General features: G+C 42.2%; 1 protein-coding gene across 1 annotated transcript in view; it reads right to left on the bottom strand.

The window, feature by feature from the left end:
• Positions 1-339: 339 nt before the first annotated feature.
• Positions 340-13,972, bottom strand: part of PIR (pirin) — a 99,067-nt gene continuing 85,434 nt past the window's right edge. The window contains 3 exon segments of the mRNA XM_032880267.1: positions 340-629; positions 5,286-5,352; positions 11,604-11,686. Coding sequence (XP_032736158.1) covers positions 514-629; positions 5,286-5,352; positions 11,604-11,686 — 266 coding nt within the window. The 3' untranslated portion in view covers positions 340-513.

Below are 13,972 nucleotides of genomic sequence, written 5' to 3'. Positions count from 1 at the left end.
ACCAATAGCAGGGCAGTTTTGAAAACTGACTCAAACCGTCAGGACTGCTGTTATTTTAACGCAGATAACCTGTAACGTGAAACCCCAGAGCACAGGCATGAACGTTGCATGGAAACTGCATTGCTCGGGAAGGGACCTCAGATACCCACACATCGACTGCCAGGGACAGGCAGAAAGCAATCACATATGCTCACAAAACTCACCCGTGAGCAAAAATCACAAAACACTCAGACACACACAAAAAGGGAAACAATACACGAAATGATTTTTTAAAACAGAAACCTAATAACTTAGATCAAAATGAACACTGATTTTTAAAGAAGCAACAATTAGGTTTATTTGCATGTAGCAGGAAATACTCATGTGTGTTGCTATAAAAACTGTGTTATCACTTCAGGGTAGAATTCATTAGAAGCATGGGCTCAGTCAGCTCTGGAAACTCTAATGTGCTGAACGGACGGATGCCACCACTGGCAAAATTCTAGAAAGCACGGAGATCTGCTCCTGGGCTCTTCACTGGTTTCCAATCTTTGATTTCCAGGTTTTGGCTCTTTCAAACCCATTTTTTGCATTTCTAAAATCAAGAATGGCCTGAGAAATCTCTTCATTGGTGTTCATCACAAATGGACCTACGGCAGAAAGAGACGTTCACAAAGTTCTGGTTGACAATAATATTTTATCACTAGAAATGGTATGTATTTCTGGAGTCCTTAACCTGAAACCAATCCAGGCATATGTGAGCAGTAAAAGGCTTTTTTCGCAGCATTCAGTCCCTGAGGAATGTAATACAAGTTTCTTGACTAGGATCGTGAAGGATTACAAAGACCAGACTTCAGATAAACAAATCAGATAAATGACTGCCTCCCACTCAGCCACTGTTGCAATCTCTTCACTCAAAACATTCTTGGGCTTGGTTCCATTACAAGGATTTTGAGAGTTGTGAGGTATTTCTCTTCTTTTTTTTTTTTTAAATGAGGGGTAATTGACATGCAACATTATGTTGTATTTTCAGGTGGAGTTTCAGGTGGACAAGTAATGATTTAATATTTGTATATACTGCAAAATGATCAGCCCAGTAAGTCTGGTTAACAGCTGTCACCACACACAGAGAATTGTTTTTCTTTATGGTGGGAACTTTTAAGATTTCCTGTCGTTGTTAGTTTGATAGCAGCAGTCGATGTCAAGAACTGAACTGATCTGATGCCAAGAAATGGCAATGTCATAGTTAGGATGTGTACGTGGCAAATAAGGCCGTGTGCTTACATGAAGGGTTTGAGTCATTTTTGAAAATTAGCGGCAACTCATTGGCCATCAACAGGAGATTACAAACATTTTGAGTCAAGAAGCCATCATGTTTTGGATTCTCTAGGGGTTGGCATACCTCTTCTGTAAGGACCAGACAGTATGTATTTTAGATCTTGGGGGTCAAACGGTGTCTGTCTCCACTACTCAAATCTTCTGTTGAAGCGTAAGAGTAGACACAGACCGTATGAAAGCAAATAGGGACGGCTGTGTTCCAATAAAACTTTATTTACAAAAACACGCAGTGGGCAGATTTGGTCCATGGGTCACACCCTGTTGGCGCCTTTGTCTAATTCCTAGGTTTGAACTTGAGTTTTGGTAAAAGTGGAAGAACCGAGGACAGGGGCACAGTGCTGGAAGGAGAGATTGAAGCAGGAAAGAAATGAGGGGCCTGCCTTGCCAGAAGAGGCCAGACCTCTGTGGGATTTGGGTGTGGTCTATGGGAATAAGTTTGGGCATAATTCTGCAGATGATCAACAGTCACCAAAGGGTTAAGTAGATAGTAACATGATCTGATTTTTAGTTTTTCAGACTCTGGCACCAGGGTAGAGAAGGGATCTGGCCTGGGAGGCTGAGTAAATGGTACAACTGTTATGGGCAGCTGAGATCCCAGACACAGGAGGGTGTGGGTAGGACAAGAAAGCCAGCTCTGGCTATGCTGACAGGAAGGAACTGGAGAGACGACAATGGCTTCCTGGCAGGGGTGCTGGGTGTGTTGTTGGAAACACGGATCTGGGGCTCATGAGAGAAATTTCATCTGGAGACAGAGAACTGGACTCTGTCAGGTAGGGAAGAATGACGACAGAGAGCTCATATGCAAAATCAATCCAAGAGGGTGACTTGGGGACATACGCTTCTAAAAGACACATAGTAGAAAGAAAGGGAAATGGAACTCAAAATGAGAGCAGATCCTGGGCCAAGGACCAACTTCTTGCATGTCATAATATCGCTACAGTTTGGATTTTGGAGCACTTCTCCCATCTCCTGATTACTTTCCTGAAAAAATGGTGCACTTCTCGGCTTCCATTTCGACACATTTCTACAGTATGATGTTCTGCTTCTCAATTTCTAATGTGCACGTCAACCACCTGGGAATCTTATTGAAATGTATATTCTGTTTCAGGGGTCTAGAGTGGAGTCCGAAACTCTGCATTTCTCACTGTTTTTCCGGTCATGCAGATACTGCTGGTCCGTGGACCACACTTTGGGAAACAAAGGAAGCACTGGAAGCTTGGAGCCCCCCAAAGCCGAGCTGAGGAAGCTTGTCTGCTCAAATCCTTAAGATGAAGAAGAAAACTAAACCCAGAAAGCATGTTTTGTTTTTCTTTTCCTTCTGTTCTTTTTTTTGCATAGTAGATCACTAAATTTGTTTTTTTTTTAAATCAAGGTATAATTGACATACATTGTATTAGTCTCAAGATGTACAACATAATGAGTTGGTATTTGTACATGTTGTAAAATGATCATCATGGTAAGTCTAGTTAATATTCATCACTACACAAAGTTACAGATTTTTTTCTTGTGATGAGAACTTTCATGTGTGTGTGGGGTGGGGGGAGAGGGCAGGGAGGGATGAAGGGGCAGGGGGAGAGGGAGAATCTTAAGCAGGTTCCATGCCCAGTGCAGAGCCTGATACAGAGTTCCATCTCATGACCCTGAGATCATGAGCTGAGCCGAAACCAAGAGTCAAACACTTAAGTGACTGAGCCATCCAGGTACCACAGTCTGGTGATGACAACTTTTAATATCTATTCCCTTAGCAACTTTCAAATAGGCTCTACAGTATTATTAACTGTAATCATCAAGCTGTACATTACATCCCCCAGAAAGTATATGTTTTATAATTGATCAACTATAAAAATAAGAAAAATAAGAAAAATTATTTGATAGTTATCAATTATTTCATAAATACTCTTTCAAACTACAGGTTTCATCTTTTCTCTAGTTAAACCTTTACACTCCCTCCTGGGTAATAAAAATGGTGTGAGTGCAAGCTCTCATTAGGTAGAACCCCCTAGTACAGTGGAGAGCACAAAGCAGTGGGGCAAAAGACTAGGGTTCGTATCCCAGCTCCACTATTAATCATCGCTTCCCATCAGAGAAGCCACAGGGCAGAGCAGGGGTCACCCCAACACGGTGAGAAGCAGAAGGGCAGGGTGGCTGGTAATCAGACAGCCCGACTGTGAATCCAGCCATGTGGTGGTGAGCAAGCCAATGAACCTCTGTACCTCCACTTCCTCATCTGTAAAATGGGGATGAGAGTACCAACTTCATAAGTTTGTCCTGAAGATTAAATGAAGTAATAGATGGAAAGCACTTTGACCCTTCATAGTAATGATAAATACTACCCAATTATCTATTGTGTAAATAAATAAAATATATTGATTTCATTTTCCTCATTTATAAAAAGGGACATGACTACATTGATGTTAAGGACATTTCCTATTTCAACATTCTGTGGTGGTCCATGCTTAATTTGTAGCATATCATTATGGACAATCTCTGCTAAGCTAGTTCATTAAATTGGTACGGTTCCCAAACAGCCAAGAGATGGTTGTGGCTGTCTTTAACATACACGGGTAAGAGAAAAACTTTCTAGGGTTTAAAAAGTAAGCAAAAACAAACAAAAAAACCCCCAAAACTACAATAAACAAACGAAATAAAATGCTTTGCACCTTTCATTAACTGAGATGTCAAGGGACTTATCTATCTTGTCTGGTTAATCTGAGTTTGAAGGTGCGGGCTTAGTTATGCAGTGTTCTCAAGACCTAAGCCTCCGAGAAAGGATTTCCGTAACACAGATGGACGTGGCCTCGAGCAGACCCTCCCTTTTGGTTACCTAATCTGGTTGGACTCTCATTTCTCATCCTCGGTGCAGAGGCAATTATTAAACTCAAAAGACTTACATCCCACACTTCCTTTCCCCACCTAAATTCTAGCCACTATGAATAAAGATTATGACCCTTTATGATCTGTCTTCAGGCTTCTTCTAGAACAACAAACCATTTCGGTGCTCTTCATTCAAGACGAAAGGCAACAAGAACCATGGACCTTTGGAGTGGAAACTGAAGCACGCAAAATGGAGGTCAACTGCTATTGGCTAGGTAGAGTATTAACTTCATGTTTTCCCCTGAAGTTATTAATAGAACAAAAAATAACCTTTTTAAAACAGTACGTTGTTCTTGAAATGTATGATCAGCTGAGTTTTTCCTCATTGTGTATACCTGGGAATTCATGCAAGGCAAGCTGATACGATGGGATTTTAAGGCATGCCAAATTTCATAATCAGATAGGTAGACTCATGTTTTATAGGCATTTATCTAAGTTGGCAAAAAATTTCTTAATAAAAATGAATATGAAGGTGGATTCCAGCTGTTTTTAGATGCTCTTCATTTAATAAAACAACAATATTATGAGGAAGTCAAGACAAAGTGAAGTGAGTAGGTCCTTATTCCAGGAGTTTCTGCCTCCAACTAAAGTCTTAGTCCTACGATACCACCGTTCCCTCTATTCATTTTCGTTTTTTTAACAAAGAAGGAGTGACTCAGATATTTAAGAAACTGCTAAAGAAATATTCTTAAGAGGTACCTGTTTTTCACTAAAAATACAATGGACTACAAACAGTATTGAAATCACTGCTGTTTTTGATAAAGATAAAAATGATATTCAAGCAGCAGGCCACAAAACCTTTCTGCAAGTTCAAGTTCCCTGTGACAAAATGCAAAACACTATTTTTGTTTCCCCATAGTTTGATATTCAATGTCCTACAGGTAATAGATATTATTCCTTTAAAAGAAGGAGACAGTGAATATAGCAATAAATGCCACGTATATATTTTCCTCTGATGATGGCACAATGAAACAAAATCCTCGAATTTGTAGGTAAAGAAGACAAAAATCCAGCCACTCCTCCCTGTAATACTATCCATGCATACTACTTTCAAAGAAAAAGAAAATCAACAGGAAAATTGCTTTGGGGCTTACCATGTTGGACAACTGGTTCTCTTAGTGGCTCCCCAGCAATGAGAACAAAGTGGCTTCTCTCAGGGTCCTAAAGTTAAGGAAGAAAACATCAAACAATAAACATGCTTCCTTTTTTTTTTGAAGATTTTATTTATTGATTTGACAGCACAAGTAGGCAGAGAAACAGGCTCCCAGCTGAGCAGAGAGCCCGATGTGGGGCTTGATCCCAGGACCCTGGGATCATGACCTGAGCTGAAGGCAGAGGCTTTAACCCACTGAGCCACCCAGGCACCCCTAAAATACTTCTCTTTCAAATGTCTGTTGATTCACACTTAAATTTCACCACTCCACACTCATTAGGGAAAAAAGCTTTCTTTTTCTTTTTTTAAAAAGATTTTATTTATTTATTTGACAGACAGAGATCACAAGTAGGCAGAGAGGCAGGCAGAGAGAGAGGGGGAAGCAGGCTCCCCGATGAGCAGAGAGCCTGATGTGGGGCTTGATCCCAGGACTCTGGGATCATGACCTGAGCCTAAGGCAGAGGCTCCAACCCACTGAACCACCCAGGTGCCCTGGAGTAAAGCTCTCTTGATAACTGCATTTTTTAAGTTGAATTTTTAGTTATTTAAATGTGATAAATCTGAGGTCATGATCTCAGAGTTGTGGGTTCGAGCCCTATGCCGGGCTCTGCACTCAGTGGGAAGTCTGCTTAACATTCTCTCTCTCCCTCTCCCTCGTCCCTCCTCCTTGTGTGCTGCCTCTCTCTCTCTAATAATAAATAAGTCTTTAAAAAAGAAAAAAAATAAAAATAAATATGCTATATTATTAGACTAGGGTAAAGTTTTAATCATTATTGCTTTATTTATTATTTTATTTTAAATTAGATAGACCTAAGACATGCCTCCAAAGAATTACATAACGTTCAGTTCTGCATCAGTGATTAACAAATCACCCTAAACTCAGTGGCTTACAACAGATAGGGTTTCCCACAGTGTGGTGGGGGCTCTTCTTCTGCTCTCTCTGGCGCTGGTTGGGGGACGTCACAGGACATCAGTGATAGCAGGGGATCGGAGTCATACTGTCCACGTGTTCTCTGGAAGGATTCCTGTAGCAACTTAAAATCTCCCAAGTGATCTATAAACCTGTCTCTTTCCCTGTTTCACACTGGCACTGGACATCATAATTAATACTTTTTTCAGTTTCAGGGGGAAAAAATAAAATCTTAATTCTAAAGACTTTAGAGACTTTAATATAATAGGACCCGTTCGGAGAGAAATTTACCTGAGCAGATTATCACTTGGATGGTTTTAGAAGGCTCCATTTAGTGCAATATTTCTGGGACCTATTTTACATTAATAGCAAAGAAATGTCAAAAGTAAACCTTACTGGGGCACCTGGGTGGCTCAGTGGGTTAAGCCTCTGCCTTTGGCTCAGGTCATGATGTCAGAGTCCTTGGATTGAGCCCTGCATCGGGCTCTCTGCTGAGCAGGGAGCCTGCTTCCCCTTCTCTCTCTCTGCCTGCCTCTCTGTCTACTTGTGATTTCTCTCTGTGTCAAATAAATAAATAAAATCTTTAAAAATAAATTAAAAAAAAAGTAAACCTTACTTTTGGATTTGCATAATCCTCCCTTTTAAAAATTGTTAATGAGAGATTTTAAACCTTGTAATAAGATAAGTAAATCACATGGTTTGTCTTAAGGGTATTTCTGGTTAAAGAAACTCTTAATTTGCATTTTCCTCCTTTATCTGAGAAGGTTAATCATTTGGTGGTCTGGACGCAATGCCGAGTGCTGACTGAGAAGACCAATCTTCATAAGGAGTAAATGTTTCCATATTGAGTGCTACACAGAAAATATTTCTGGAATTTATTATATTTGGAATTAGGAACATCGTCCATGTGGACAGCATGTCAGCTTCAAATTATTCCTAATGTGACATTCAGAAATAGACATGTTTAGGGCTCAAACTTCTAACCCCAAGGTCAAGAGTCACACACTCCACCCACTGAACCAGCCAGGTGTCCCAAGAATGTAAGTTTCTTAATTCAGAAGACGTACCTTTTGTGAATGACAAAATATCCCCAGTTTACACATTTAGAAATGATGGTCAAGTTTAAAAATAAGAGTTTTGCTTGTTTTCATATTAGATCAAATGATGATTTTCTATTTATAATTTGGACAGTAAAATAAAGGGACACTTACAGCCGGTGTGAAATGAAAGATGATTTCACTGCTGGGTGTTAAGGAGGCCAGGAGTTTGGATTCCCATTTCAGAAACCTGAATGATGATCCATGCTTCCTTTCATGACCTTTCCACTAAATTAACCTCTCAGTAGCCCCTTCTCCTCTATCCTAAGCCAGATGTCTGATGTCCTTTTCTTGTTCCTTAAATATACCTTTTTTTCTTTCCCTACTTAGCCTTCTTTGGAGAAAGCTAATCATCTTTCTGGATCTTCAGTAGAGTGCTGATATAGTTAAAAGTCCAAACTGCTATGACCTTCAAAAGTCCTCATCTACAGTGACCTTGGGCATACCGTCCAATGATGAAAATCACGCACAAGGAAAGAGAATGGAGAGCTGTTTCAGACATGGGTCCCTGTGAGGATCTCAGTAAATGCCTTTTAGGGCTTGATGAAAAGACCCCATATAAAGGTAACGGGGGCCAACGTATTGCTTCAGGTATAATTTCCCCACCTGAAGGTCATGGTCTCTTCCGGCCCAGGCCATATATGTCTCTGACTTCAGTCAACCTTCCCAGAGTTCTTAGTTCAAAGTTAGGCCCTCCTGGGTTTCCATGAATAATTTCCTTTTACAAATTGCTCGTTATTCCATAAATTCTATTCCTAAGAAAAATCCAGAGTTCCAATGATACCAACGATAAATGATCAACGACCAGGTGAAGGCCCTACGATTTACTGGAGGTGTGGACAGCTTCCCAGCTATGAGCAATATGGACTCCCAGTCTGATTCTGAAGCTTGAGATGGCAGTAGGACTCTGAGAATGAATCTAAGGGCACGCTTTTGGTTTAAGGACACCTATCATAGTGCTACATTACCTGAAAACAATCACCAGGAAGAAACTGTGCTTTAGCATGACTTAATTGCATGCAATTGTTCTTACTGGATTTCACTGTTCACACCTCGTAGGCCAATTGAAAGGTAAGAGGATGAACTACTACCAGTTTTTTTAAAAAATAAATGGTTATGAATTTTTACCCATAAATAAGTGAAAAAAGTTGTCTCTATCTTTAATAGAGTGTTTTAGTTCTGCCTTTCGATCTATATTTGAATCAAAATGTTCATCTTAATCAGTTACTGAGTTCCCCATGAATGGTGGCAGTTAAAAATTATCGTGACCCTCACCTATTGTTTTGGGAGCGGCCAAAGAAGAATTGATTGTCTACCTTAAACTACAAGTGAATCGGCTGATCCATGAGGCTTAAGGCTTTCTCAGTAGGACATCAATATAAACATGTGTCTAAAGGTGACATCGAGCCTTTCATATCAAACCGATGTGCTCCTGGTCAGGGAGCCATCCTGGCATCCAGAGCACCCACTGTGGGCCAGAGCCGCAAGGGGAGCCTGAGCTCCTGAAACAGAGACCATTTCAGGGTCATCAGTACAGTCCAGGATTAAATGCCCAGAGTAGCATGGGGTTGATCCCAATCTCTAAGAACTCTGAAAAAATTAAGACTATTTTGAAGCCACTGTTGGGGAGTTTGGGCTTCCTCGAAGAAGTCAAAGTTCTGGCTTAAAGACTCTGAAATCTGGCATAAACCAAGCCCCCTGCAGTTGCTACCTGCCAGAGAGGACTTTACAGTAATAGTCACGGAGGACAATCCCCCTGTGCAAGAAGACGGGGGTCCCTGAAGCCGAAAATGTGCCAATCTAAGGCAGGTCAAATGCTAGATGGAGCAGGATAGCTGGGAACAGACGCGACCTGCATCATCTTTGGGGCCGCCCCCCTCTCCTGCCCCAGACGACTGGCCACTCTAGAGGAAACTGCCCATTACCACTAGTTAACCAGGAAGACAGACTTGACTGTGGAAGTAAGGAGTACTGAAAGGGCTAGACAGAAGCCAGGGAGCATACCGAATCCTTATTCTTGGCCACAGCTCAGTGCCAAGGGACTACGGGGAGCATTACGAAGTCACATCTTCCTTCTCTAATCCTCAGACTTAGTTCCAAGTGCAGATAACCCTGAGCTGGGGCCATGGAGTGAATCAGGATACTTCAGAGGCTTTTTTGAGCTCTAGAAACTGTTATATGCCCTGAACCCACAGGCCTCAAGTAGGAATCCTCATTACGTAACACGTATCTGACATGACGATCTGTTCAATTAGGCGTTTAGCTCAGTGAACTTTCTAGCTACCATTACTGGGCAGCTGCTAGGTACTAGATCAGGCATTATTAGCACACTTGCCCTGGTAAAGAACCAGAGGAGAAGTACCTTGGGTTTTGTGCGTCACCCAGTCTCTGGGACAAACACTCCAATCTACCGTTGTGGTTTGAAAACATCCACAGACAAACAGAAAAGGACTTGTATGGCTGTGCTCCGACAAAACTTTATTTACAGAGCCAGGTTTGAATTTGGCCTATTGGGCAGAACTAACCCTGTGCTAAACCGTGCATGGCATCATTATTTCGGTTTCACAGCCAGAGAAACCGAATCTCAGAAGTGGAGCAACCCGCCCACAGTCACACGGCTAACAAGTGGCAAGGTCACTATCTCTTCTCCCTCCTAATCTAGGGGGACTTGCTGCTATCCATGGACATAAGCATGACATACCCATTGAAATGCTAGTTTTCTAAAATCCTTTTTTTTTTCATTGAAATTGGTCTCCTGCATCGCCAGCTCCGCTGTGCTCATACAGAGCGATATCGACAGAAGTGCCCATGACAGGATGGTGCTTCTTGGCTCTCCCAGCTGCCTCCCACCTTTCTGGCTGCCCCCCACCACCCAACTCTGCTGCAAATCTTTCTGGTGGTTCATTCCAGCTTCTGGAGCCCTTCTCATTTGCAATGTGCCCTCTGCTAGATTATAGGAGGAACAATGGTGTCAAGTTAAAATCAGATAATGTTACAAACAAATCCACTATCAGGAGGTTCTGGCCTCTGTGTAGCTTCCATGCCTCTTTCCTGCCTGCGGTCGGCACAGAGGAAACTGCCATTTCTGTAGGTCCAAAGTAGCAGTTTCAAACAGTTCAACCTAATAAGAGAGGGCACGGACCCCAAGATCTGCATTTTCTCTGGCGCCCAGGAGAATTTTCTTCTATTTGCTTCCTATTTCATGGTGGTGCCTTGGGTGACTAAAGCCGCAGTAGGTGAGCTGCCAGAAAAGTGGGCAAGGATGTAGTAATTCTTCAAATCCACTGCATTCTACAACCCCAGGGGCAGAGCGCCTCACACAGTCAGCCTGTCTCTCCACCAGTCACCTGCACACTGAAGTAGTTTTCATCCCTACTTTGCAAAATTCACCTTGTCGGGAGCTTTTGCACAATTGTCTCTTCAATCCTCTTTATGAGAAGGACACAAAGCCACAGGGTTGGCTTAGCAGGCTCACAAGAGTGACAGAATCACCCAATGCAATGAAAGAGACCCAGGGAAGAAACTGACAATCTGGGGATAGAAGCTCCCGAGACTCCTAAAATAGCAGAAACTCTACCTAAGAAGCAGGGGTTGGACCCAAAAGGGACAAAATGCATCATATGCTCTTCTTGGTTCGAAATGGGGCTGACTTGCAAAGGGCTCTCTGTGAGTAAGCATGGAGATCTGTATTTATACTCCTAGGGGGCTGATCCATTTTCACTTTGACTAAAAATGAAATCAATCAAGGGTCAAAAGAAAGAAATTAAGAGACAAGGAAGACATGTTGCCTCCAGATTCACATGTCTAGTGGTAAAAAAGAAAGACTTCAGGTGGGTTCTGAAGATGAGCAATGGGTATAGAGAAAACCTTAAAATAAATCGATAGAAATAGCAGAGTTTAGGATGCGTGGGTGGCTCAGTTGGTTAAGCCACTGCCTTCGGCTCAGGTCATGATCCCAGGGTCCTGGGATTGAGTCCCACATCAGCCTCCTTGCTCAGTGGGGAGCCTGCTTCTCTCTCTGCCTCTGCCTGCCACTTTGCCTGCTTGTGCTCTCTCTCTCTCTGACAAATAAATAAATAAAATCTTTAAAAAACAGAAATAGCAGAGGTTAATGAAAGGGGACAATAAACTTGTGGCATAGTTTCCTTGCCGAGGGAAGAGAGAAAATTTTCCAGCTGCACTGGAGACGGGCATTTACCTGTAAACCAGTAGAAAGTACAATGTAAGAAAATTACCAATTTTTAATACTTACCTTATTCTCCACCTGGACATTGTCACCTTCCCCCAGCACTGCTGTGTGATGAGGTGCTATTTTCTGTTGTGCATCCTCAGGTCCTACAAAGAAGATGACCCATGAAATCAAACGTTCTTTATAGTACATTTATCACATGGTTATAAATGTGGTTAACTCCATAGCACTGTAATATTTGTCTCAACCTCAGACTTAAGAGACGACTCTCCGTAAATCTCTTGGTTTATTATACCTGTAAGTACTAAAGTCTGAAACTGGCTGGTTTCCAATGCAGAAAAAACAAGGAGGTGAATCCTGCATCGTGTTTCCACTTACACTTTCGGTGGCAGGCCTAACAGTTCAATTTATAAGCAAAGTCTTCGGCATTACATGCTAATAAGAATGCTTCCTTGAGCAAATTATACACACCTAGGAATTAAGCATACTTGGGAAAATTAGTAAATGCTATCATTAATTCCTGCCAACAAGTATTTATGGAACACCCATAAGTGCCTAGTTCTATGAGAAAATCCAAAGAAGATCAAAGCCAATTCCTTTTTTTTTTTTAAGTAGGCTCCACGCCCAACATGGGGCTCGATGGAACTCATGATCCTGAGAAGCAAGAGTCGCAAACTCTACTCAATGAGCCAGCTGGACACCTCTCAGGCTCCTTTTACACAAGTAACTCAAATCTCATTGGGAGGAACTAAATATATTTTCATAAAAGAATCAGAGAGTAACTCCCTTGAAAAATAAATAAGTGGGATAGCTACTGCACTATGAACAAGGCTCTGTTCTAAAGGCTATGTTGGGGGTGTGTGTCTTCAGGATGGCTACGTTCCTACCCCTTCTATAATGAGTCCGACAGATGAAATACAAATGAAATTGTGTCCTAGTACAACAGTAAAATAATGAGCAAAGTTCAATGAGAGAACAGGGCTATAGGGGCTAACTCAGGTCTAGGGGCCCTAAAGATTTGTCATGGAGGAATTGACTTGAACAGAGCTTTGCAGGATTACAGAGATCTACACCATGTAAAGCTCGGGGATAGGGCATTCTAGATAAGACAACAGCCTGGGCGAAGCTGAGGTGTGGGGAACATGCAGGGCATCTCTAGGGGAAGCGTGACCCATCCACTACTGCAGTGACATTCCTTTGGGAAGAATGATGGAAATGGAGACCGGCTTCAGATTAAGAAAAGATTTGGAAGCCATGCTTATCCACATAAAGTGGGGGGCCTCTGAGGACAGAGTAGGGTATGAAATGGTCAGATCTGTGTCTTGGGGACATAACTCTGGGAGCAGAGCATAGAATAGACTGAGGAGGCAAGAATGAAATTAGGATGATCTATTAGGGGCTTACTGTCACAGTCTCAATGAAATGAATTACGGTCTGGGGGCACCTGGCAGGCTCAGTTGGTTACACTGCTGACTTTGGCTCAGGTCTGGATCTCGGGGTCCTGGGATCAAGCCCCGTGTCAGGCTCCATGCTCAGTGGGGAGTCTACTGGTCCTTTTCCCTCACCCTCTCCTTCTGCCCCTACCCCCATCTTGTGTGCATACATGTGCGTTCTCCCCACCTCAAATGGATAAATAAAATCTTAAAAAAAAAAGAAGAAAATCAAGTACAGTGTGAACTAAGAGAGTGGGATGGATTTTCGAGGCGGAGTTAAGAAAGAATCTAAAGGACTTGGCAACAGTGGGAGAGAGGAGACCAATAGGATCCTCGCTAGGAACGTGATAACACAGCGACCAGATGACAGCAGTGCTTTTCCACAAGGGTAGGGACTGGAGAAGCCACATGGGCTGGAATAGTCACAGGAGGCTGGAGACAGGAGGCTGGGATTTGGGCTGGTTCTTTCAGTTGGGTAAAAAAACCAAGACATGCAAACAGACAACAGAGAGAAGGTTCCAAGCAGGAAGAGAAGCCCATAGAGACGCCTAAGAGGGATACACCTTAAGAACAGTTGGAGACATAAATCTGGGCATCCCCATGACATGTTAAAGCTAAAGCTGAATAATCAATTAGGATATGCTTATTTAAATGAAAACAACAGCTTGAGGAATTATTATATAAACAGACACATAATTTGTGAATTTTGTGAATACTGGAGCCCAAACATAGTAATTTTTTTTTTTTCCGAGGGAAAGCCTCCCTTCTACCTCCACTTTGGAGATTACCCATGTGAGCAACAAGGCTCATTTTGATGCTTGCAAATGTGAAATAGGATTCTAACCAACTGAAAGTTCTTTTTTTAAAGATTTTTATTTATTTATATTTCAGAGATCACGAGTAGGCAGAGAGGCAGGCAGAGAGAAGGAGGGGGAAGCAGGCTCCCTGCTGAGCAGGGAGCCCAATGCAGGGCTCAATCCCAGGACCCTGAGATCATGA

This window comes from Lontra canadensis, unplaced genomic scaffold (assembly GCF_010015895.1).
Source record: "Lontra canadensis isolate GAN:19392208 unplaced genomic scaffold, GSC_riverotter_1.0 scaffold68, whole genome shotgun sequence".
NCBI classification, from domain to species: domain Eukaryota; kingdom Metazoa; phylum Chordata; class Mammalia; order Carnivora; family Mustelidae; genus Lontra; species Lontra canadensis.
The sequence above is the reverse complement of the archived record's forward strand: the minus strand, read 5'-3'. Positions and strand labels throughout refer to the sequence as shown.